General features: G+C 48.6%; 1 protein-coding gene across 2 annotated transcripts; it reads right to left on the bottom strand.

The window, feature by feature from the left end:
• Positions 1–1,154: 1,154 nt before the first annotated feature.
• Positions 1,155–21,085, bottom strand: GDNF (glial cell derived neurotrophic factor). 2 transcript variants are annotated; one of them, XM_045787292.2, is made up of 2 exons: positions 20,803–21,085; positions 1,155–1,760 (listed from the first exon to the last, which is right to left on the bottom strand). In XM_045787292.2, the coding sequence occupies exons 1-2, from the start codon at positions 20,951–20,953 to the stop codon at positions 1,276–1,278; spliced, it is 636 nt and encodes a 211-aa protein (XP_045643248.2). In that variant the 5' UTR covers positions 20,954–21,085; the 3' UTR covers positions 1,155–1,275. The 2 variants fall into 2 exon arrangements, with proteins under 2 accessions (XP_045643248.2, XP_087724043.1); XM_087867917.1 differs by having other exon boundaries at positions 20,881–21,084.
• Positions 21,086–23,418: the final 2,333 nt, after the last annotated feature.

Genomic DNA, 23,418 nt, shown 5'->3' with positions numbered 1-23,418 from the left:
TAAAAATAGGGAAGAGGCTGAGATGGGGGAGATTAAGGAGGGCTTTTCTTAAAAAGGTAAAGTAAGTGATTTTTGCCTAGCGAAAAACTTTTTAATACTTTGAAAATCATGGACCCTTGTTCCCAATCAAAATTTCCTTTGTCACTTTTCCTTGCATTTTGCGAGCACATATACTCTGGCACCTTTGAAAAGAAACTTTAATAAATAAGGGGAAAAAAGAGCAACTCATTAGTGAACGGTAATAAATAACAATAACTTAAATCTCAATAAATATCTTCTCTATATTTCTGTATCTGAACAGATGCATTGCATCGAGTAGCTTCTCTGGTCACTGGTGACCATGCATAAACGGAGCTGGGGGGTATGTAACATCTGTCTCTCTGTAAACCGACAGGCCCAGCGGGTCCCCCTGCCCCGGGGCAGCTGGGGGTCTTCCCCACTCGCTCTCCTGCAAGAATGCTGCCGAAAACCACAACTGGTTTCCTGTTTCCAAGGACATCAAGGAAATACCTTCAGGTTTGTTTTTAGTCATGAAGACAGCCTTTTCGGTTCCTAGCCAACTTCTTTCCACCCCACACACCATGTTCAAAATCCATCACCGACTGACCATTGGGAAAACATGCTGGCTGTGGTAAACCTCAGGCCTCAACTTTCAAATTCAAAGGTAATGATCTCTTGTGTCTTTGCTTTTTGTGTTGTGTTGTGTTGTGTTGTTTTTTGTTCTTCCTCTTTTCTGGGGATGTCTCCGCTGAGTGACAGAAAAATAAACCTTTCTTGCTTTCAGCAGTAAAACGCCATGACAAGGAACGACACCAGGATGACCGTTTCCCGGGTGTCTCCAGACATGTGAAAATAAACCACAGGAGATACACTGGTTTGGTTTCAAGTGCATCCACAACTGCGCCCGGGACCAGCCATGGTGGGCTGCGGCAGATGAAAGGAAACCCCCACCAGGGACACCAGCCCTGAGCTTCTGGTGACCTCGGCTGCCAGCCGGGAGAGTCCAGATGGCCCTTTTCTCTCCCGTCCAGTTCTCTGTAGCTGGATCTCCCTCTACCAGGCTCCCCCAACTGCTGCCTTCCTCCTCCTCCTCCTCCTCCTCCTCCTTCTCCTCCTTCCTCCTTCCTCCTTCCTCCTTCCTCCTTCCTCCTTCCTCCTCCTCCTCCGCCTCCTTGGTCCTCATCTTCCATTCGGGGCTGACATTTCCTGGGAACCTTGGTCCCTTTCTTTGCACTGTAGCAGGAATGCAATACGCGGCAGTCTCTGGAGCCGGAGTCAGATACATCCACACCTTTTAGCGGAATGCTTTCTTAGAATATGGTAAACCAGGTTGTCATCTAAAAACGACAGGTCGTCATCGTAGGCGATGGGTCTGCAGCAAGCCTGCCCTACTTTGTCACTCACCAGCCTTCTATTTTTGGATAAGTTTTTTAGTATTTTGTCGTACATTGTCTCGGCCGCGTCGCAGGAGCCGCTGCAGTACCTAAAAATCAGCTCCTCCTTGGTTTCGTAGCCCAAACCCAGGTCGGTGACATTTAGATGCACTGCAGTTAGGACGCACCCCCGATTTCTGCCCCGCTGGCCTCGCCGCCCTTTCCCCCTGGCATTCTCCGGGCTGCCGGCCGCGGCCTGGCGATTCCGCTCTCTCCGGGGTGGCACGGCCACTTGCTTCTCGGGTGACCTTTTCAATCTTCGGATGGTGGCTTGAATAAAATCCATGACGTCATCAAACTGATCAGAATAATCCTCTGGCATGTTTGCTGTTCAACGAGAAAACAGAAAAGGGCACATGAGACGACAAGGACGGTTTGGAGCAGTCTTCCACAGGAAGGTGCCTCCAAAGTCAGCCTAGCGGGGACCCCCAGCAGAACCACCAGCCAGGCGACCCCGGCACTCCCCCCGGGCGCAGAGGCACAAATGCACCCCCAGGAGGCAGAGTATCCAATTAAAAGAGGAGACTAGCATGGCGGGTGACAGACACACTTCTTGCAGAAAACAAATCCTCAGAAGCACCTCTCTCGTTAGAGTGACATCTGCCATTTTTAATAAGTCTATGTCGCGCTTGCTGGGAGCCATTTCTCTTGGCTGATCATCTGAGCGAGAGCAGGGGCTCTCAGATGTGAGTGTGAGGGAGAAGGAGCTGGGTGGAGCTCGGAAATGCAGATTCCTGGCCCTACCCTTCATGGGAGCTACGGGGAGGGGCCAGAGAGTCTCCACATTTAATGATTCTGACATGACTTTGAGAAACCCTGTCTTAGAAGCTGAGAAAAGGATTATCTTGGATGGGGAAGTCTTCCAACATCGCTACTTTCATCTGGAATATCTCGAGGGCGCTTCCTTGGAACCTGTCCCTGACTCCACACTTCTGTGCCACTGAGTGGGGCGAGAAGCATTTTGATAGAACGAATGAAAAGCTCATGACTTCACCTAGATATTAAAAGTTCCTTTTAAAAACTTCCAGAAAAAAGCCTACTTTTCACTAACAAAGAGATGACCACTTCCTTGGAACAGCATGACTTAAAAAAATATGGTCATACTGTAAGAAGACATTTAAACGGGCCAGCAGTAAATGGAAGGAGATGCTGTTTGTGGATAGGCTGCCACACGACTCCCACGGCCTTTGGTTGCCCATAGGACAAGACATGTGCGCTTTAGGGAGGCCACACGGAGGAATAAGGAGGTGATGCTTCTTAGAAGTTTGAGACCTTTGGGTGAACGCAAGAATTCCCAGTCTCTTGGGGTTTTCTGCTCTGTTGCAGCGTTTGCTTTGGCTGACGAAGTAAGAGGCGAGGAACTATTTGAACAAGTTAACGCATTTCTTTAAAGCCATTGAAACCCATTTAAACCCCTCGTTATTGGGTCCTAGAACGTTTATGCTCCCCTCACCCCCTTTTCAGGTAATTTAGCATGTTTAGGGTTATATGTGGCTTAGAAAAGGACACCTCAACATAGCTGTTAGCAAGAGTGAACGTGTTTTGCCAAGACTACGGTAAAGCAGAGAAGGATTACCACTTTGTGCCTGAGTCCTGTCGAACTGTTTTGTCATGGACTGAATCTTAAAACAAATATCAGGTAGCCTGTTGCGTAATACAAAATCCAGCTAAGGCGACTTAACTTTATCAATCGATCGATTCATCAGTTGATAGGTCTAGTGATCGACACTCATCTATCTAGGTCACATAGAATATATATAACACAGGGTACATAGTGATGAAAAGAGTGCAGACTGTGTGGAACCCCCAGAACGCCTCACTGTCCAATATCTAAGATTTGGCATTGGATAGACCCGCTGCCCGGAAGTCAGGAAGCTGCTCCCACCCTGGTCTGAGCCCCATCGTCTCTGTCTGGGTTACCACAGCAGCCTCGAGTTCCCTCATTCCAGCCTTTCCTCCTTCAGTCTATTTTCCACTCAGTAGCCAGAGCGATACTCTTCAAACTGTTAATGCAGGTCACGTCCCTCTCCACTCCAGACCCTCCAATGACTCCCCATTTCTCTTGGAGTAAAAGCTGAGGTCCACACTGGCCTAAGGCCCTACCTGACCTAGCCACCCCTTCTCCTACAGCCTTTGTCATCTCTGACCTTCTCTTCTACTTCTCTTTTCCCTTACTGCCTCTCCCCCAGCTTTCCTGGCCTCCTTACTGCTTCTCACAGACAGGGTTTCGCAACCTTAGCCCTACTGACATTTGGGGCAGCATCATTCTTTGCTGCGGGAGGCTGTCCTCCCACATTGCAGGATGCTGAGCGGCATCCTGGCCTCTAGCCAGAGATGCCAGTAGCATCCCCCCTCTTCTCTAGACATTGCCAAATGTCCCTGGGGGCAAAATCACCCTGGGTTGAGAACCACAGATCAGACGCAAGCAGGAGCTCAGGGCCGTTGTGCTATCTGTTCCTTCTCTGCATGTCACACTGTTCCTGTCCAGCACCCAGTGGTTCACTCCCACACCACCTTCAAGTCTTTACTCAAATGTCACCACCACCAAGTCCTACCCTGACCTCCCTGTTTAAAATGTAATCTGTCCCCAAGCCCAAATCCAGACCCCCCCCCGCCTTGCTTCCCTACCCTCCACCATAATAATTATCTTCCAACACTGTATAACGCTTTTTATGTATTGTCTGTCTCTCTGATAGAAAGTCAACTCCAGGAGGCAGGGACCTTTGCTCAGCGTGTTCACCCACGGATCCCAAGTGCTTAAAACAGGATCTGGTCGCTGGAAGCCCTCCATAATTTTTGAATGAAATAGGGCACTTTAAAAGGGGAGAAGGAGTCCTTAGTTTTTCAACGGGACACTTGGACTTCGGTTGAGAACCACACCGTAAGGAAATACACGGCTCCCAGGTAAACAGCCCACGTCACGTGGAAAGTGGCCATGCCCTGAGGGGCACCGTCATTTTCCACCTGAGAGTGAAAAACCCATCTCGCCAACTTCCTGCGGCAGGCAAGTGTCCTCTCCCAATGTCCGCCTCCCTTGGGGGCCTAGAAGGGGCTCCCCGCTCCCCGGAGGACTGGCGTGGGAGGGAACTCTCAGTTAGTCATTTTCTCGGAGCCACTTTCTAACCGGACATCCTTAAGAAGTTTTCTTCTTAAAACAAAACCCTTTAAATCACTCTGTATAAAGAAATGAACGGCTTATTTTGAGGAATGAGCTCCCTATGCTATTTGTGATTGTTTTCAGTAATAAGCTCTGAAGAGGCAATGAGGGTGCTCAGTTTCCAAAACCCTGCCTGTATAGAAATCTGAACTTCTAAAATTGATATATTAGGGGTGATTAATCAAAATACAAAAAAAGTCTTCATGTTCCCCGAAAAGACCCTTTGTGTTACAAGAGGACTCACATGAGGGGTTCCCCCCCCAGAATTCCTGAATAGATTAGTAACTTAAGAACCTGGGGACATAGAAAGTTAAAATCGATTAAGAATCAACTAAGATTAATCAGAAATGAGGATGAAACATTACTAAAATTTTAACATAAACTCACAGGAAAACATTTGAGTTGTAAAAGTTCAACTTACATGGTCTAGAGACTCATTAATTTATGCAACAATAAATTACATACTTTTATATTATTGGAGTTACAGTAACGATTTGAATCAGTCTATATAATGTTCTTATTTATTGCCTGTTCCTTTCAAAGTTCCCAAAAAACGTTTTCCCTCCTTTTTATGACATTTTGACTGCATGGCTCTGTCCATTGGTTTTGCTTGCCAGATAAAATACAGAGCGCCTTGTTAAATCTGAATTTCAGATAAATTGCAAGTAAATTTTTAGTATAACAGTCCTAAATGATGTTTGTGACATACTTATACTTTGTTATGAGAACGTTTAGTTTCTTTATTTTAAATTCCAGTTGGCTTTTTTAGGGTGATGAGTGTAGCAGCGTGAATGCACCAACCACTTACGCTTTGGATGAGGTGGTAAACGGATGATTAATCCCAAATTAAAAGGCTTCCAGGAACCTGGGAAGCAGTCAATAAATGTTCAATGTTAAACCGAAGAATATAGCTAATAAGAACTTTTCCTTTTGGTGGGAAAATCCGCCTCATACCTGATTAGTAATGTGGAAATATTTATTAAAGCCCCAGTTTTTGGCTGCAGGTGATTCTTACTGAGCCCAACGGTTTTTTTTTTTTTCTTCCCTTTTTCCTTTCTTCTCCTTCTTGAAAAGTAGAGCAAAATAATAAATATTTACTTTGCAAGTTTTACATGATATGAATTTTGGAAACCAGAAAAGGGTAACATTATATTTTCCAAACCACAGAGCAAATAGGCCTGCCTCTTCCAACTAAATTCCTAATTCCAGGCCTTTTGATGCTGAGTTCACTTATAGAGAGGCACCTTAATTTATCAACACAAGGCATTTTGGGGGCACGAGGAGCCATTCGCTTCACTGTGCCTGTTCTTAGAGATTCTGCAGAGGCCTCAAACCCGGGCCCTGGCAAACCCACAGCTGCCCTTATCTTCCAAGAATTCACAGAGCTGAGGGGAAAGAAGGGGGTTAGGGTTGGATTAGTTCCCTAAATTAAAACTTAATGGCATATCACTTTCTTCTTCAGCCTGTAAAAAGGGCTTGGCAGAATGTCAGCTATACGAACAGCCCTCGATAGTACTAACTTTGATAGTAAAATACTTGCAAACCACAAAAGAGGAGCATCATTTTTAAAAAATAGGTCAAACACTTTTTCCCAGACCCACTTGGAGGATGTCTTGGAAAAACATGTCCATCTAAAAGCTAAAGTTTTTGAAAAATCAAAATGCTCAAATGCATTTAAGTGACCCTTCAGTATGCGACCAAATATTTTGGCATTATTCTCCTTAAAATATTTTAACTTTGATGCGTCCTTTGTATAAACAGTGCTATTTAAACAAATGAAACCTTGTACTGGGGGAATATTTCTGGGAACAAACCGTTCACAGCAGAGACCTTGCCTCCCTTGATTATGGAGAAAGACGGTAAAGTCACCTCAGGAACAAAGGACTGGGATATTGACCATTTTGTAAAGGTAATTGAGTTTTTATAGGAACAAGGGTAAGGACTCAGAGTACTTCTTGTAATAGCCTAAGTAAAAAGTACATAGTCCAAAACATTATCTTAGCTAAGCCCGCATTGCACGGACAAAACAGTCTCCTAAATGTTAGATTTCTCTTAAGAACAGTACGGTTTAACTCTATTTTAATCAAAGGGGTCATTTTATATTCGTGTCAGGTTGTCCCCCTCCTTGCCCCAGCCAGACTAGGGGTCTAAGCTAGCCTTCAGCCTGTCTTCAACCCATGGGCCCAAAAGGGAGGCAGCACAGGAGATGATTCCTCCCCCAGAGTGGGCTCTGAGGATGGAGGGAAGGTCTCTGAGGCTCTGAGAGTTCGAGAAAAATGGGGGCTGGATCCTACCCACAGTAGCCCCTCTTAGAGGAACTGTCTTCCAGGCCAGAGTCAGCCTCAAGAATGCAGGGGCCCCAGAGAAAAGGCCAGAGGCCCGGTCTCTGTACCCCACTGTAAAGCGTCCAGCTGCTATGTACTGGAAGGGCAAGGGTTAATACACTGCGGTCCATGGGCTGAGCTACTGCTTAAGCCAAGGCCTCATGGGTGAAAGGTCCATCTGGAACCAGTGCCCAGATGGCCTTACTCCAGGTAGTGCCCCATTCCAGGGTAGCGTACACTCTTGCGGGGGCGGGAGGTTAGGCCACGGGAGGCTATGCCTCGGGCTGCTGAGGTGCTGGGCAGCCTGTCCTCACAGGCAGAGCCTCCCCAAAGAGGCTGCTCACAGACAGGAGGCGAGGGGAAAACCTCCTGGGGGTGGGAATATTTAATCTCATTTCTTTCTTCGTTTGTTTTAAAGATTGTATTTATTTATTTATTTGCACAGGGTGGGGGTGTACAAGCAGGTGGAGCAGCAGGCAGAGGAAGAAGCAGGCTCCCTGCTGAGCAGGGAGCCCGATGCGGAACTCGATCCCAGGACCCCGGGATCATGACCTGAGCCGAAGGCAGCCACTTAACCGACTGAGCCACCCAGGCATTCCTTTAATCTGATTTCCTTACCTGCCTGTACCCCGGGTGAAGTACAGACTATCTGTAGACCAAGTACACACAGGCAGAACACACGTTCTCGCTCTCCGCACACATATATGTTTCATACACGTGGGCACACACCTGCGCACATGCAGTTTATATGAAAAGGATCAGCCTGACTGATAGAACGTTTCAAGAAAATTCCCAACTAATGTCATTCTTTGGAATACATTATTTTTACTTTTCAATAAGATACAAACATGATTTTTCTTCACTGACACTGAGATGTTATAAGAACTACTTTAAAATTCCTCACGTTACAGAATTTCATCATTCTATGTTTAAAATAACAGCTTCCTTGATGCAACTTAAAAATATTGCCGATATAAAGGGGGGATGGATGCCTCCGTTCCTACAGCATTAACTTGAAGCCACACAACACCCCTGCAAGGCTAACGTAGGGACTGCGTATTACCTTGACTTCACAGATCGGGAAACTGAGGCTCAGAGAAGATGAAAAGAAAGGCCACATGACTCATAAATGTGGACTCCGTTGGTTTAGTTTTAAAGGTCAAACTTACTCTAGGGCTCCATGCCACCTATTTGTCTTTAAGCACAAAAAACCACAAAGCTTACTACTATGCTGCTTTTCAAGTCTCAAGGCGTGTGTAGTTTACTCTGGAACAAGTTCAAGATACGCTGATTTCACCTGGACCCATTTACCAAATCCAGTGAGAAATATACTTTCTGTTGGAAAATGCAGCATGAACTGAGTTACATGAAGATGATTCTAAAATGAGGCCGCAGGGGCGCCTGGGTGGCGCAGTCGTTAAAGCGTCTGCCTTCGACTCAGGGCGTGATCCCGGCGTTCCGGGATCGAGTCCCACATCGGGCTCCTCTGCTGGGAGCCTGCTTCTTCCTCTCCCACTCCCCCTGCTGTGTTCCCTCTCTCACTGGCTGTCTCTGTCAAGTAAATAAATAAAATCTTAAAAAAATAAAATAAAATAAAATAAAATAAAATGAGGCCGCGGCGGGCCACAGCATACAGTAAGTTGTCTCTGAGAAGGGAAAAGCCAAGCCGCGCAGGGGCACGTCCCCTGCCCTGGTTCTTGCGTACGGCTCCAAGGCAGATCTGGCAATTTCCCAGTTAAAACCGGAAAACCAGCAGCCAAGGGCGGTGGCGGATGCCGACAGAGAGGCCCCATCCCCGGATGCTCTTCAAACTCCCTCTGGCACCAACTGATGAGGCTCTGGCTGCAGAGCTGGAGAGGACACAGCCTGGAGTCCCAGTCTGGGGTCAGCCCCTGACCCGTCTCGTGACCTTGGGCCAGTCACGTAGCCCTCCTGAGGTCCAGGGGACCTTCCCTGGGGCCGTCCCCAGTGCTAACGGCCTAAGACGCAGACAGCCTCCGTCGTGGTGGGGAAGTGAGTGCTGCCAGACGTTCGTTTTCAGTCGCCTGGGTCAGGGAGAGGCCGCGCTGGCTGATGCCCCGGCAGCCTTCTGCTCAGGGCCCCGCGCGACCCCACGGGGGGTATTTTAGGGTCTAGCCGTTCGCCACCTTTTCAGTTTACCTCTTGGCTCAGTGCGTCGGTTACATTTGAAACAATCACACGGAGTGTCTCTCAACTCGTCCTCTTCCTCTGCCCCAAGCAGGAGAGGTGAGATGTGTAGAAAGGGCGCGGAGCCTCAAAACCCCCGGTTCTAGGGGGAGTCCTCCTTACACCTCAGTCTCCGTCTATAAAGGAAGGGACTGAGCCGATGGCCTCTGAGAGGGCATATGACACCAACATGCTGTCAGCCTTCCGTCTCCAGCACCCTGAAGTCGAACGCTAAACTGGCCATTTTCTTAAACACCTCTATTATATCCATTTCCGTTTTCGCTGCTTCAAGCATGTTTGGGTCATACCCGGCTTACGAATCCAAGGCTAGAATCACCCACTGCGACTGCTACCAGCTGGATCACGGATCCAGCCCACCTCGCAAGCTGCTGACTCTTGTTCTTATTTGACCTTCAGCGACCTCTGAAATGTGTGGCGTTATTCCACGAGAATGTTCCTGTTCTCTGAAAAATTCTACAGAGTTTTGTCATCTGCTACTACTTACGTGTTAATTTTGCCATTTATTTGCATTGATTAAAAATAAAAAGCCTACGGGTCACTAGGCACCAGAACGCCGACACGTGTCTCATTAAGTAACGATCACCCTCGCTTTCCTACTGTAGACAGAGTACTGACCCAGTGGTAGACAGACCGGCCTAGGCATTGGGCACTCTTGGGTTAGCTCCAAGAGGGGTCTACGGCATCTATTTCCCTAAAAGTCATCACCAGGTGAGGCAATTTACGAAGTCCCCGTGATCACTGCCAGGGCTCCCAGAGCATTCTCTTCATGACCAGTGGTTTGTTGACAGTAAGGCATGACACGGGTTTATTTGAAAGGTATTTGCGTGGTGAAAACACCAGTGTTTTGTTGTTTAAAAAAAGCATTTCTGGATCCTCTTAAGGCAGAAGAAAAAGACCAACTAGAATGCAAACCATTTCAGAATATAGAAAAAGAACACTTGGGTATAGTTTTAAAAGCCACTTTGCTCATCAAAATGCCATTTTATTTACCATCTCCACCTACTTTGACCAACATCGCACATGAGTACTAGCTATACTATCTTGAATTTTTCTCCTACAATTTAACTAAGAAAACCTGTCATGAGTATAATGGAAATTATTCCAGGAAGACAAATAGCCCAAAAACCTCACTGAGGAAGAGACGGGCAGTATTTTCATTTTGCCATCAGATTCTGATTGCCCGGCTCTGATTTCCACCTATGTGGTCCATGCTTTCATTATAGTTATGTTAATAATTTTACAGAAATACCGCATGGCTCCCCTGGAGAGAAAAACATCCATCCTCCTGCTTTTAAGGCACAAACACACCCCATAGGGTGTCCATTTGTTAACTAATCCACGGACACCTGGTGTGAGCTAAAAGCACTCCACAGTCAGCAGTAAACACCCCCCCCCCATGCTAAGGGGCACACACCATGAGCTCTGCTATTGCCTTTATAAAAACCTTACGGGAAGGGTGAGAAAGTTACCCAATAAAATTAAGCACACAAAAAGCCACTTGGGGAAAGAATCCCTTGCGGTGTTATCAGAGGCAGGTGGGTTTTGAGGGGAAACTCCAAAGGAACCTGGAAGCAAAGAAACCTTTGCTTCTTCCTTCCCACAAAGCCCTGCCCGAGGCCGGAGGCCCCAGAATGCTCCTGGGTTCCACGTTCTCATTCCCTCAGCCCTTCCCAGAGGCCAACTGAGCAGTGGCTAAGAGGAACACTGACGGTCTGAGGGCCTTGGGCAAGAAGAGCAGAGGCAAAGAGAAGATGAAAGGAAAATAAAGGGGGTAAAAGAAAAGTGTTCTCTATCATTTGAGCCAGTTTCCTGTGGTCAGATGTGAGGAGGGACTTGCTACCCCCCCCCCCACTGTGAATGAATTTACTGGCATCTCAAAGACTCTTCATGGAATCAGCTATACAGATCTCTCAAAAATGATGGCATTTACAAAATCCCAACACCTGACTTCTCTTCCCGACTTTCTGACATAGCCAGAAGAGTTATGTGGGAGTGTCTTGGGCTGGCCGGCCGTGAGCTGGGGCTGTGGGCGCAGCGTGGGTGCTGCGTGATGTCATGAGCACGGGGTGCTACATGCAACTGATTAATTATTGGACACTACACCTGAAACTAATGATGTACTCTATGCTGGCTGATTAAATTAAAAACAGGCAAAGAGTGAGTGCTGGACTCAGGGTGCCCTTGGTCCAGAGGCTGCTGAGTTGCTTAACCCTGTGAAGTCCCAGTTTCCCCTTAAAATGGGGATAGTCGCACGTTCACCACAGTCGAAGCAAGTGTTCAGCTCAGTGCCCGAAAGCATGTGGCAGACGGTGCCTAAAGTCCGTACGGTTGTCTGTGATCACCCTTCAGGGACATCTACACAGGGGGGCAGCAGTGTGGAGCTCAAGTCCACTGGCTCTAGACAAAGCAAGAGTCCCCCAGAGGAGATGCAGACGCTGGTCCCTTGTTGTCTAGTGTGTGCTACGGAGGAGAGGGCCTGGTGCCCCTGGCATAGTGGTGTATGGCCTGTGGGCAGGAGCAGGCCTGGCTTGGGAGTTTCTGCTGCCTCTTCTGTGCTCCCTAGAAATGCCCGAAAACTAACCACACAAACATCCACTGAGTCCACAGCCCATGAATGGTGTTTTTGTGTCCACTATGGATGTGGGTCGGTGTCTTCCAACTGAGCCCTGTGTCCCGGCTAAAGGCATGGGAAAACTTTCTACAGTGCCTATGGCAGTTTAAGAGAATTGGTCGCCACACGTGCTGCACCCTGAAATTGGTCAGCCTACACACGCACCTGCGGCCGGTTCTCTTTCCCAGCTCCTGCCTTACGATCAGCGATCAGCCTTCCACCCCAGAAAGAGACGCGTGCTTCTTGCCCATCTCACTCCTTACGGTGAGGCACTGTCCGGGGCCAAAGCCTGCAGGTGCCACATTGGGACAATTCAGGCACGCATGGCTCCTGGGGACAAACGGATACCGGTGGCCCCTGACATGAGGACACATCATCAGGAACTCGGTATTCCGAGGGTGTTTACCTGAATCTCCTAACAGGGAAACAGTCACACGAAAATCCAAATTGAAGGGCAGAACAGCAAAACAGCAGGCAAGACATCCTGAACTTTTTAAAACTGTCCACGTCATGGTAAGAAAAGGCTTGGGAGCTATTCTCAAAGAAAATAAAGAAACATGATCAATGGGGCACCTGGGTGGCTCAGTCAGTTAAGCGTCTGCCTTCAGCTCAGGTCATGATCCTGGGGTCCTGGGGTCCTGGGGTCCTGGGATCAAGCCCGGCACCTCGCGTTGGGCTCCCAGCTCAGCGGGGAGCCTGTTTCTCCCTCTCCTCCCTGCTTGTGCTCTCTCTCTCACTATCTCTGTCTCTCTCTATCTCTCAAATAAATAAATAAATAAAATCCTTAAAAAAAAAAAGAAACGTGATCATCAAATTGCAATTTGCAATTCTTCATTAAGGGGAAAAAACCTATAAAATAAGACATTATTATCACAGTTGGGAAAATCTGAATATGGATTACCTACTGGATAACAGTACTGTTAAACTTCCTGAGACTGATAACTGAACTGTGGTTATATAGAGGAAGATCCTTGTTCTCAGAAGGTGTATGCCAAAGTATCTGATGTTATGTTTGCAACTAATTCTCAAGTGGTTCAGGGGAAGGAAGCAAAATCTACCAAGAGGTCGGTCTCGGGGAAGGATACATGGGTGTTTACTGAACTATGTACTATGAAGTCTCCTACGAATAAACCACAATATACTGAAGCAGGTGGCTTCATATTTCATTCTGGCCAGACACTCACGGGAAGGCTCCGTGCTCTATCTGTCTGCCTGTCCATCTCCCCAACCATCTATTCATCATGTAATTACGATTGAGAAGTGTGATGTTTATCATGGAGGTATATTTACATGCATCTTTGAGCTGGAAATGAAGTTGTATCTTTTCCGACCAAAAAGTCAATTTATCTGGGCTGATTAGTTTGATAGTTTCCCATGAATAGATAAGCTAAATTTGCAGCTCCAAGATGTCACCAAAAAATATATAGGAAGCACACATACCATTCCCTAAGGGGCTGGAAATTACATCTGGTACGACTATTAAACTGTGATTCAAAAAATTTTAGGTATCGTCTTAGAAATGTGCAATAGTTTTTCAACTTTCTTTCGGCAGGTTCACAAACAACTTTGAAGACTTTTAAAACCATCCCTTTCCACCTCCATTACCTTATTAAAGTCATGCAAAAAGTGGGTTTGCCTCTCCTGAGCTAACTGGTAGATTCCCAGCAGTGACCCCAGCTCTGCCTATGCAAACCCACTCCTGTTCCCACCGTGGGGGTCACTCTGGCCCTTGTGCAGTCACTCCGGGTTTCCCATGTCTTGTCCCCTTTCCCGGGGCAGAACGGGACTGCTCTGTGCACAAGTACCTCCCAGAAGGTCTCCCAAATGCTGTCAGCCTATCAGACATACGAGCAGACCTTACTTGCCCCCAAATGTGAGGACGCCTCCTCTCACTGTAATGGGCATCAGTGGTACAAGCGTATGTACAGAAATTCACGTTTCCCTCCTTAAAAGCTTCTGATCTGGGCCTCAAAGTAGCGACTAATAATGTGAGCCTAGGCCCGCTGCCACCCAAACGGAAATGAAAAAAGGCCTTAGGAGCGCCTTGGTGGCTCAGTCAGTTAAGCGTCCAACTCTTGATTTTGGCTCAGGTCATGATCTCAGGGCCTTGAGATGGAGCCCCACATCAAGCTCCGTGCTCAGCAGAGAGCCCGCTTGAGAGTCTCTCTCTCCCTCTCCCGCTGCCCCTCCTGCTCATGCTCTCTCTCTAAAGTAAATAAATAAATCTTTTTTTTTTTTTTTTTTTTAAGGGCTTGGGGCGCCTGGGTGGCTCAGTTGGTTAAGTGTCTGCCTTTGGCTCATGTCATGACCCCAGGGTCCTGCTCAGCGGGGAGACTCCTTCTCCCTCTCCCTCTGCCTGCTGCTCCCCCTGCTTGTGCTCTCTCTCTTTCTGTCAAATAAATCAAATCTTTTCTTTTTTTTAAACAGGCTTAAAAAATTTAATATTGCCTACTTCTATTAGCTTGCTCTTTTGATTTTCTTGAAAATCTGTGTTTCAGGGTTAGTGAATGTATTTTTAGCAAGCTAGTGTTTGTGTGTTCTTAATCTACTAATATGGGATCACAGTCTGTGTAAAGCCAAGAAATACTAGCTTTGAGGCCAGAAGTCTGAGGTCTGAACTCTGGTTTCACCACTTACTAGATTCGTGACCTTGAACAATTCTCTAGGTCCCATTTCTTGATCTGTAAAATGGGGATGCAAGTATCTCCCCCTGTCCAGTAGAGCTCAAACTTACTCAGTTTTCAGACAAGATATAAAACTCGTTAAAAACTGAGTCAACTGTGTGGATAGCCAAGAGGTGCTATGACACTACTTTTTAATATTCAGTTTTTATTTGTAGTTACTCGCTTCCTTGAGGATTAACATGTTGATTCAACTGTGCCAATGCCTAGAAACTTTTTATTTTTATTTATTTTTTTAAAAGATTTTATTTATTTATTTGACAGAAAGAGACACAGCGAGAGGGAACACCAGCAGGGGGAGTGGGAGAGGGAGAACCTTCCCACTGAGCAGGGAGCCCCATGCGGGGCTCGATCCCAGACCCCTGGGATCACAACCTGAGCCAAAGGCAGAAGCTTAACAACTGAGCCACCCAGGCGCCCCTAGAAACTTTTTAAAAATGAGGGCACAACACCTCAAAATGAAAATATGTCTAATGCTACACAGACTCCACTCCCGAGCAGCCTGAGTAGCTCTGCGGCAAGACGGCTTGGCAGCAGGGTCCCATTCCCAGCCACCTGCCAGCTTGAGAAGCTCCCGTGGCGCTCCACTGCCATCAACAACAGCAAACCCCTTCTTGTCCCGGATTTTACAGCATCTCATCATCTGGGTATCACCTACGGAGATCTCCTAAATTTCACACGACTTCCCGCCACCTGTTCTCAGCACTTGGTGACGGGTCTGGCCTCCTCCGTGGATACACCACCTGCCTCTTCCCCATATCATGGTCATAAATTTGCCCATGCATCTCCCTAGTCTGGAATGTGCCTTTTCTCCTTTCCCTTCCCTTCCTAATACCCATCTTTCAAGTACCAGCTCAAATCCTCGCTCTTCCCTGAATCCTTTCCTGCTATGATCTCCAAATCCCAGTGACCTCATTGCCTGGAATTCTTACCATGACCTCAGCCAATGTAAGCCCCTTGGTAGACATATCTATCTGTCTGACAATCCGCCCACCCAACCATCTGCCTCTCCATAGTTTACAACTAGACCATAAGCTATTTAAGCTCACAGTTTTGTCTTTTTGATGCCACACAGCACCTAGCACATGAAAGATATCTAATACTTGCTTCTTGATTGAGCTCAAGTGATTAATTAAAGAATAAGTGCTTTAATTGAATGAAGGTGTGATGGACCATTAAGTGCTAAACGAACAAAGATGAAAGGGATGTTGGTGGGTGGGGGAGGCCAGATAGCTTTTATTTTTATATCAGTGAAAGTAGAATCTTTTAAGCATAATTCTTAGGCTGTCAGATCAGCCGAAAGTCCTAACACCAGCCAATCCAAATTAAGCCTGAAATAGATTCCTCTAAACAGCAACAGTTTGATATCAGTCTCCAGACTCGGGCCAGAGTGAGATGTGGATCTCAGATCTCAAGTGAGGCATCCATGCCTCCTGAAAGGGTCTGACATGAAATTTATTGATTTCAAGAGCCTCATCCCAAAGGGCAGAGCCCCTTTCCAGCTTACAAAGTCACTTTATTATAGTACTGCTCATTCATATGGTCAGTAAAGCAAAAAGAAGCAATAGGTAGATGGCGCTTATTTATTCCAAATTCTATATCCATAACATTAGATTAGAAAGCTTAACACTGAACCAGCTTCTAGAAGCTTCCTTTCCTGGATAACAACGGGCTGAACATTTACTGAAGTTCACCAAAAGGGTTTTGCTGGGTTTCTGAAACATCTTAAATTAAGCATCTTAAATTAAATATCCAGCAGGGATCACTTAAAACAGAAATACTCAATACAGGTGGCCTCCAACCCGCACTTCCCTATCACTTACACATACGGGTCTGCCTGCCTTGGCTCCCTTTTCCCCAGTGGGGGAAGAGGGTCTCCCTAACGTGCCCATGGGAAGCTGGTGGGAAAAATTCCACAGGGACTCCGTGGGCTCAAGAAAATGGGTATGGGAAGGAGCTGTGAAACCTGGGAAGAGCCAGGGGACCTGACTCCAGGAGCAGAATCCCAGGCAAGGCTGACCTGACAAAGTGCTGACCAAATGACAGACTTTGGGGCCCAAATTAGCCTCCCTGTAAGGCTTGCATTTCATTCACTGTCCCTACTATGTTGTGCTGCTTGAAATCCCACCATTTAGAGCAACGTCTTGGCAGAGGCTGAAACGAAAAGGAGAGGTGGGAATAAGGCTTTCATCGGGCCGTTGGAAGAAGGAAGATGGCCCCTAATAACAGCAGTCCGTATTTATCGGGTGCGGGCTTTACAAAGCATTTTCTCATTTAACCCTCAGGGCAACCCTCGGAGACAGTTGTAATAGCATCCCTATTTTCCAGACAAGGAAACTAAGGTTTGAGACAGTAACAGCTGGTTGTGTGTCAGGGCTGGGATCCAAACCCTAGTCTGATCAGACTGTGTGAACTGGAACTCTTGCTGGTTGGGACTCCCTAATTTCTTGCTCTGGGCCCTCTTTCTGCAACCTATGGGACCTGGCACCCCAGGAAGAGGCTCTAGCCTAATAATACTGTGAATTATATTTCAGTTATACTATGGTTTACACCTAGATTTGTGTGGGCCAGCCTGGGAGCTGGATAGCTTGATTTATAAGATTGTTTCCATAGGAAATTTCGTGACTTGTTACCAAACTGTGTGAATATAGTCCCATCGTATTGCAATAAGTTGTGTATTACCTGTAATTATAATTGAACAATACTCATTCTTTCTTCTAGCTGGCCTCCGGTCACACAACAAGTCCGCCTTCCTAGCCCAAGGCTACTGATGTTTAGTTTCGGTTTACAGTGCTACCGAATTGTACCACACTGTACATCTACGAGATAGTACGTTCCGTGCAGGCAGAGACCTCTGCCCCTTACGTGTACCAAGGATTTGCCAGCACCTAGGACAGTGCCTGGCCCACGCAGGCACACAGAAACTGTTTGCTGAATGAATACACGCTTTTAGATGCAAATTTTAAAACCACATGCACTTTACGCTTTTGCTTGTGAAACACATTTAGAGCTGTCATCCACAGCCGGGATCTGACATATGACTGCGATTAACTAACCTTTATTAAATTCAGACAGCCTTGTGCAACAGGGTTTTAGTTGCTAGTTGAAGACTTTCCTCCCACATAGAGTGTTTTCCCCTAGGTAGCAAAACCGAACGCTTCGCTCTGTGCTGCAGTGGTTCGTGAAAACTCTGGTCCCGGTTTCACCGACCTGCCTCCTGCCACAACGGAGCTCTTTCACTCTGCACAAGCTGCTTTACCATGAGGAGCGGAAGGGATTAACTGTCACCTCTACAATGCTGTGACATGTGCTAATGTCACCTTCTAGATTCCTCCCACCTGCTCTAATCACCCTTTGGAGAAGATACCTACCAAAAGCAAAATAAAAGAACAAAGATAGCTAAAGGGAAAAGGATGCCCTTGAATGCCCCAAAGGGAAAACCACAAGTCCTGGAGTTTAGATAAGTTCACGGTTGCCGCAGGAGGCAGCCACAGCCCATTCACATTACAGCCAACCTGTCGGCAAGCAAGCGAGCCGGTTATGCTTTCTATTTGGGTAGTTCATCCTGTGAAAATGCTAGGAACAGAATTCTGGCCCTTTCGTTTACATTGGAAGCAGCAGGACACATGCAACCTGAAGGGTGAGGGGGGTGCAGGCTAGCCCCCTTCGAACGGCACAGAGTGGTTAAGGTCACACGAAAGCGCCTTTGCTCACTCACTAAGTCCAAGCATTTGAAAAGCAGAGGAACTATTTTCAAATGCAACTCGTGACTTAATGATTTTTTCCATAAGCTCTAAGCAGTCGCACGGTGTACAGTGCAAGATAGAAATGTCAGCACCGTGATAGCATGTTCACCCTGGTTGAGTGCTCAAAGTCTGCACACTGTCATGAATCTGCCTACCCTGCACTAACAGCTTGCTACCAAATTGAACATACCTGGAAAGAAGTCAACTTGGCTTAGAATGCAGCTCAGTTTCTCTTTGGGAACGTTTCTGTTTCAAGTGTCCTCTAGGATCTATTGGGTCTTCCCGTAGATAAAACAGAATTGGGTGTGTTCTGCTAGTTCAAATGTAAATAGAGCAGTAGGAATCTCGTTCATTGATGACTTAGCATCACTTCCGGAAAAGGGAGGTAATCTCTCTTCTCCACCTGTCCTTTGCACACCCCACCCTGCCCTAATCAGTAGGATTAATGCTACTTTGCTTGCTTTGTCACTGGTTGTATCTTACATGCCGCACAGATTTTCTTAGGGAATTATCGAATCATAATGATTCAACCCTGACTGCACTTTCGAGTTACCTGAGGACGTCTAAATCTCCAAAGGCCCGAGCCACACCCGAAACCAATTAAATCGGAATTTCTCAGGGGGAGGCCCAGCAGCAGTATTCCGTTAAAGATTCCTGGGTGATTCCAGTGAGCAGGGGTCTGTCCTTCTGAGTCTTTCCCCAGAGGACAAGTGAGGGCAAGAACACGAAGGCCAGAGGACAACATCTCATAGCCACTGGTGTTTTGGAGTGGAAAGCCTTCCCCTTACTGAACGGTTGGAAACTGTTCCCTGAGTTCTAAAGTAAGTAAAGTCAGAATAAGTTGAAAGTGGAGCCAGAACTGGGAGCGCCTGGGTGGCTCAGTTGGTTAAGCGTCTGCCTCTGGCTCAGGTCATGATCCCAGGGTCCTGGGATTAAGCCCCCGGTCAGGCTCCTCACTAAGTGGGGAGTCTGCTTCTCCCTCTCTCTCTGCCCCTCCCCCTCCCCCACTCATGCTCTCTCTCTCTCATAAATTAATAAAATCTTTTTTAAAAAAAGTAAGTGGAGCCAGAACCAAGAGCCAGCATTAAATAAGCCTAGGTAGACAGGATACTAATATGCTAATTAAATTTCCATGAATTAATCAGCGTCGTAATCAGGCACAGTCATATTTCTCCTGAACATCCTGATTAGAGAAGTATTGTCTAACACTGTGTTCCTGTTCCTCTGGCCTAGGCTGTTTGAGTGAATGAAAAGCCACTTACTCAGCTCTCATGGGTACTATTCTGAAGACAATGACGCTAAGGGACATTTTAAATTTAAGTTTCTATTGGAGAAACGTTTATATACACTAAGGTGGAAATTCATGGCAGAAACCAAAGCCTTTAAAAATAAGTTTATATAACTAATTGACAGAAACTCTTGGAACAGTTACTTTAATTTCAAGGCATCAACCATGTTCTTTTTGTAACCTTAAGTCACTCTTGAAGTCTTAATTTGCCTTAAAAAATGCACTTTTTCCTCTTTCTTGGGACTTCTGGAAGAAGATGCTTTTATTGTAATTAAGCATAAAACAAGCCCATCACATTTCCTGCACTGTTTTTAGCTCAAGGCCACTAGGTTTTAGGGACTGTCAGCCTATAGCTGACTTTAGGGGCTGCTTCTGTTGTGCACATGACTTCAGTTTGTTTTAAGTGCAAAACAGTTGGAGGGATAGTAGAAGAGGGGAGTAGCTAGGGTGACATCCTGGCTACATACAGCTCACTACTGCTTTATCTTGGGTTTGTGTCAAATTTTCTAGTGCTACCTCTGTTACCTACATTCTTCCCCACTAACCTCTAACTTGCAACTTAGGCACATACCCTGCTTTGTGCAACAGATAAACTTCTGAAGAGCCTAGGGCAAATGATATCAAATCATAGTTGACATGCCCTAATACAGTGCTATCTAAAAACATTTTTGCGAGGTAAATCACAGATTTTTATTTGTTTATTTATATGGTCTTTTCTTAAAAGTTAGTATTGTCGCGTGTGAAGTGAACTACAGCTTTTCCCCCTAGTCCTAGCTAGCACTATTTACCCTTAAGTCTTTCTAGAACCGGAACTTTTCTGAACAGATTTGACACTGCCCAGATGCTTGCTCTGGAAATCGAGGCCCTTCTGTGTTTTCTCTGACTCTGGCTTGGTTTTGGAAAACCTCAGCCTCTTCCCTTGCAAGGGCAGTTCAGGATGGAAATGCAACTGTTTTTAGAATTCAGCACAGCCAGGCACACCCAAACGGATAAAGGGCTTCGGAAGAAAGAAGAAACGGGAGTGCGTGTACGTGATAGCGAAGCGGAGAAAGGGGACAACTGTGTGTTTTCCTACGGTGCTGGTAGCGGTGGGGAAAATGTCTGTTCATCGGAATGCTAAACGGACAGCAAAAAGTTTGATACCCTCCGTGCTAGGCAAACCACCACGTGTCATATACGGACCAGCGTCAGGGCCTTTGGGCAGCAGCCGGCAGCCACACCCCGGGAGGGGGGCTTCCGCGCGGGCGTGGGAGGCCGTCCCGCCGTCCCGGCTGGCTTGGGGTGCGTGCGGGCGGCGGGTGGGGGTAGTGGGGGTCCGCCGGCGGCCCCCCGTGGGGGAGGGAACGGTTCTTACAGTCACGGCTCAGCGCGAAGGGCGCGCGGCGGCGGCCGAGGGAGCGGTCTTCGGTGGGCGCCTCGGGAGGCCTCTTACCGGCGGGCAGCGGGAAGGCGGACGCGGTGTGGAGCAGCACCAGGCAGACAGCCACGACATCCCATAACTTCATCTTAGAGTCCCGTCCGGCGGCGGCACCTGCACGGGCGGGCGAGAGGACCGGCGAAGGCGCGTTAGGCCGGGACGCCCAGGGCGCGGCATCCCCGCGGGTCCCGGTGCCCCCCTCCAAACGCGTCACCGCCCTCCTCCGGGACAGCTGCAGCCCAGCGGTTCCCTGGGCGTCCGGCGCCCTCCTTCCAAGTCCCCAGCTCACTCCCCGGTCCCGGCAGCGTCCCAGGCGCGGCGAACTCTCAGCCGCCAACCTACAACTGCCTTCCCTTCTGCTATCGGATCCCAGGGGTCAGATTTTCCAGCGGGGCCGCTGCCCCGGCAGGTACCAACATGACGACGCCACGGTACCTGGCCCACACGACGAAACCAGTACTGGCGCGCCCACCTCCCCATTCCCCGGGAGACGAGGAGGCAGCCGTCACCCTGCATCCTCCGCCCGGGTCAGAGACCTCCCCATCTTCAGGCATCTCCCCGAGGTCCCGGGAACCAGCCTTCGATCCAAGCACGCGGTCAGCTTTTCATTTTACAAATAAAACCAAGGCCCCTTTAGCCGGGGTCCCGATCTTGCTGTCAGCTGGCTGGGGCAGGCTTGGTGGCACCCCTCACCCCGCCCGCGCGCTCCATTCCTCCCACTTATTTATAGAAGTATTCTGTCGCTGAACGAGAAGTTAGTAGGGACTTGGGGACTTTTGGCCTGTGTGGCGATACCTGCGTTCCGTTACTTCTCAAAGCATCAGCTCCGTTTAAAATATTACTTCCACCTCTTAAGGTTATGAACATTAAATGTATGAAAGACCTAGGGGAGCATAAAGTAAGCGCTCGATAACTGCTTTAGCGTTGCCGTTAGGTCGGGTTTGCGTTTGTCCTGAAAATTTTAATCCTTCATGGTATACCCGAACACCCTCTATTTTACTTTTGTAGTTTTGCGAGACTCTGACCCCCAATCCCTTCCCCCTCGGAGGTGTCTCGAGCTCCCTGTGCCCGGTATCCAGGAGGATTGTACCCCGCCGCCGACGTGCGGGCAGGGGAAGGCCCAGGCCACGAAAGGGTGCGGAGTTGGGGCTCAGTTCTCTCAGCGAGGGGGTTCCATTTAGCTTCTCAGTCCTCAAAACCCCTAGAAAGGCGGACGACACCAGCGCAGTCGGGGGCGGGCGAGAAAAGGCACTGTCAACTCAGGGCCAAGCCCCACCCCATTAGGGGGTAGGAGGAGGCCCAGGCACTTCGGGGTGTGGTGTTACCCAGTGTCTTCCCAATGCCGGTGTTCCAGTTTCCTAGGGAATTCTCGAGGGGAAACCAGGGATTCATGCAGTTGATGATCCTGCCGCCTCCAGATACGATTCTAAGGGAAATCTCCTTGAACTTTTCCCGTGAGAGACAGTCAGGCGGTGTGCAGGTCAACGCACAAACTTCTCGGCATCTTTCCGTGAGCTCCCAGGCTTACCCGCCTCCCGTCCAGCAGCCCTACCCCCATCTCCACCCAGAACTCCCGCCCAGATTCCCTCGCAGGCCACCCGGGGAAGCGTTTAATTCGGCCGCCACCTCCCACCGCAGCGGAGACGAATGCATTTTCCATCCCTCGGGCGTCTGTTCGCTACGCAGCTGTGGGCCTCGGGGTGTTTGTAGGGACTGGGAACTCCGGGCAACCTGCCGCTCCCGGCACCTCCCGCCGCGCGGGCTGGTTTACAGACCCGGCAAAAAGCAAAGGCTCTGGGTTCTGGCGCCGGGGCCCAGGCAACGCTGCACCCAGGCCGTGCAGAAGGAGCGCACAGGAGAGCACTGGGCGGCCGCGAGGCCTCCCGCCCCCTAGCCCCGGTGCCAGCTCCAGGGTGCGTGCGAAATGGCTGGCGGCCCTGAGGAGCAGGGAGCCGCGGGGTTAATGCGCCATTCCAAATCGCGGTGCCCGCCAGCAGGAAGCGACGGAGGCACCAGATTTCCCTTCCGCGTTAAGAGGGTTTTTCCTTTTTTTCCTGCTTGGCCGACGGAGAGCTTTTTAAATTGGATGTGGAGATCCTCAATTAGAAGTGTGGAGAAGCTGGCAAAAGAGGAAACAGCGGAAAAGTCGCCGCTTCGCCAGAGGAGGCTCCCGGCTCCCGTTCCCGCCCGCGGCCGGGTGCAGCGCAGGCCCGGAAAGCGCTCTCCCGCCTCCCCCGCGGCAGGGAGGGCGCATTCTTCCCTGCGCGCACCGCCGGGGCAGGCCCCGCTCGCGGCGGCTCTTTAGTTCCCGGTGTTTGCTGGGCGGCGGAGGAGGAGGGGATCGGGGGGCTGAGCATACACAGTGGTCTACTAGGAAGCTTTTCTCCGGGCCCATGTGGGTCCCCTACACCCCGCCGCTCGCCGGTTTGTCTCTTTATCTCTTTCTCCAAAGCACCGCAGCGGGAAGTGTTTGTGCCGCAACCCGCCGCCTTTGCTACGCGCGCCAACAGCTTAACGCGCTGCCTCGTGCGGTAACCGCGCTCTCATCCCGAA

This window comes from Ursus americanus, chromosome 15 (assembly GCF_024610735.1).
Source record: "Ursus americanus isolate L20-20 chromosome 15, mUrsAme1.1.p, whole genome shotgun sequence".
NCBI classification, from domain to species: Eukaryota; Metazoa; Chordata; class Mammalia; order Carnivora; family Ursidae; genus Ursus; species Ursus americanus.
Note: the sequence above shows the minus strand (reverse complement) of the source record. Positions and strands in the feature narration are given on the sequence as shown.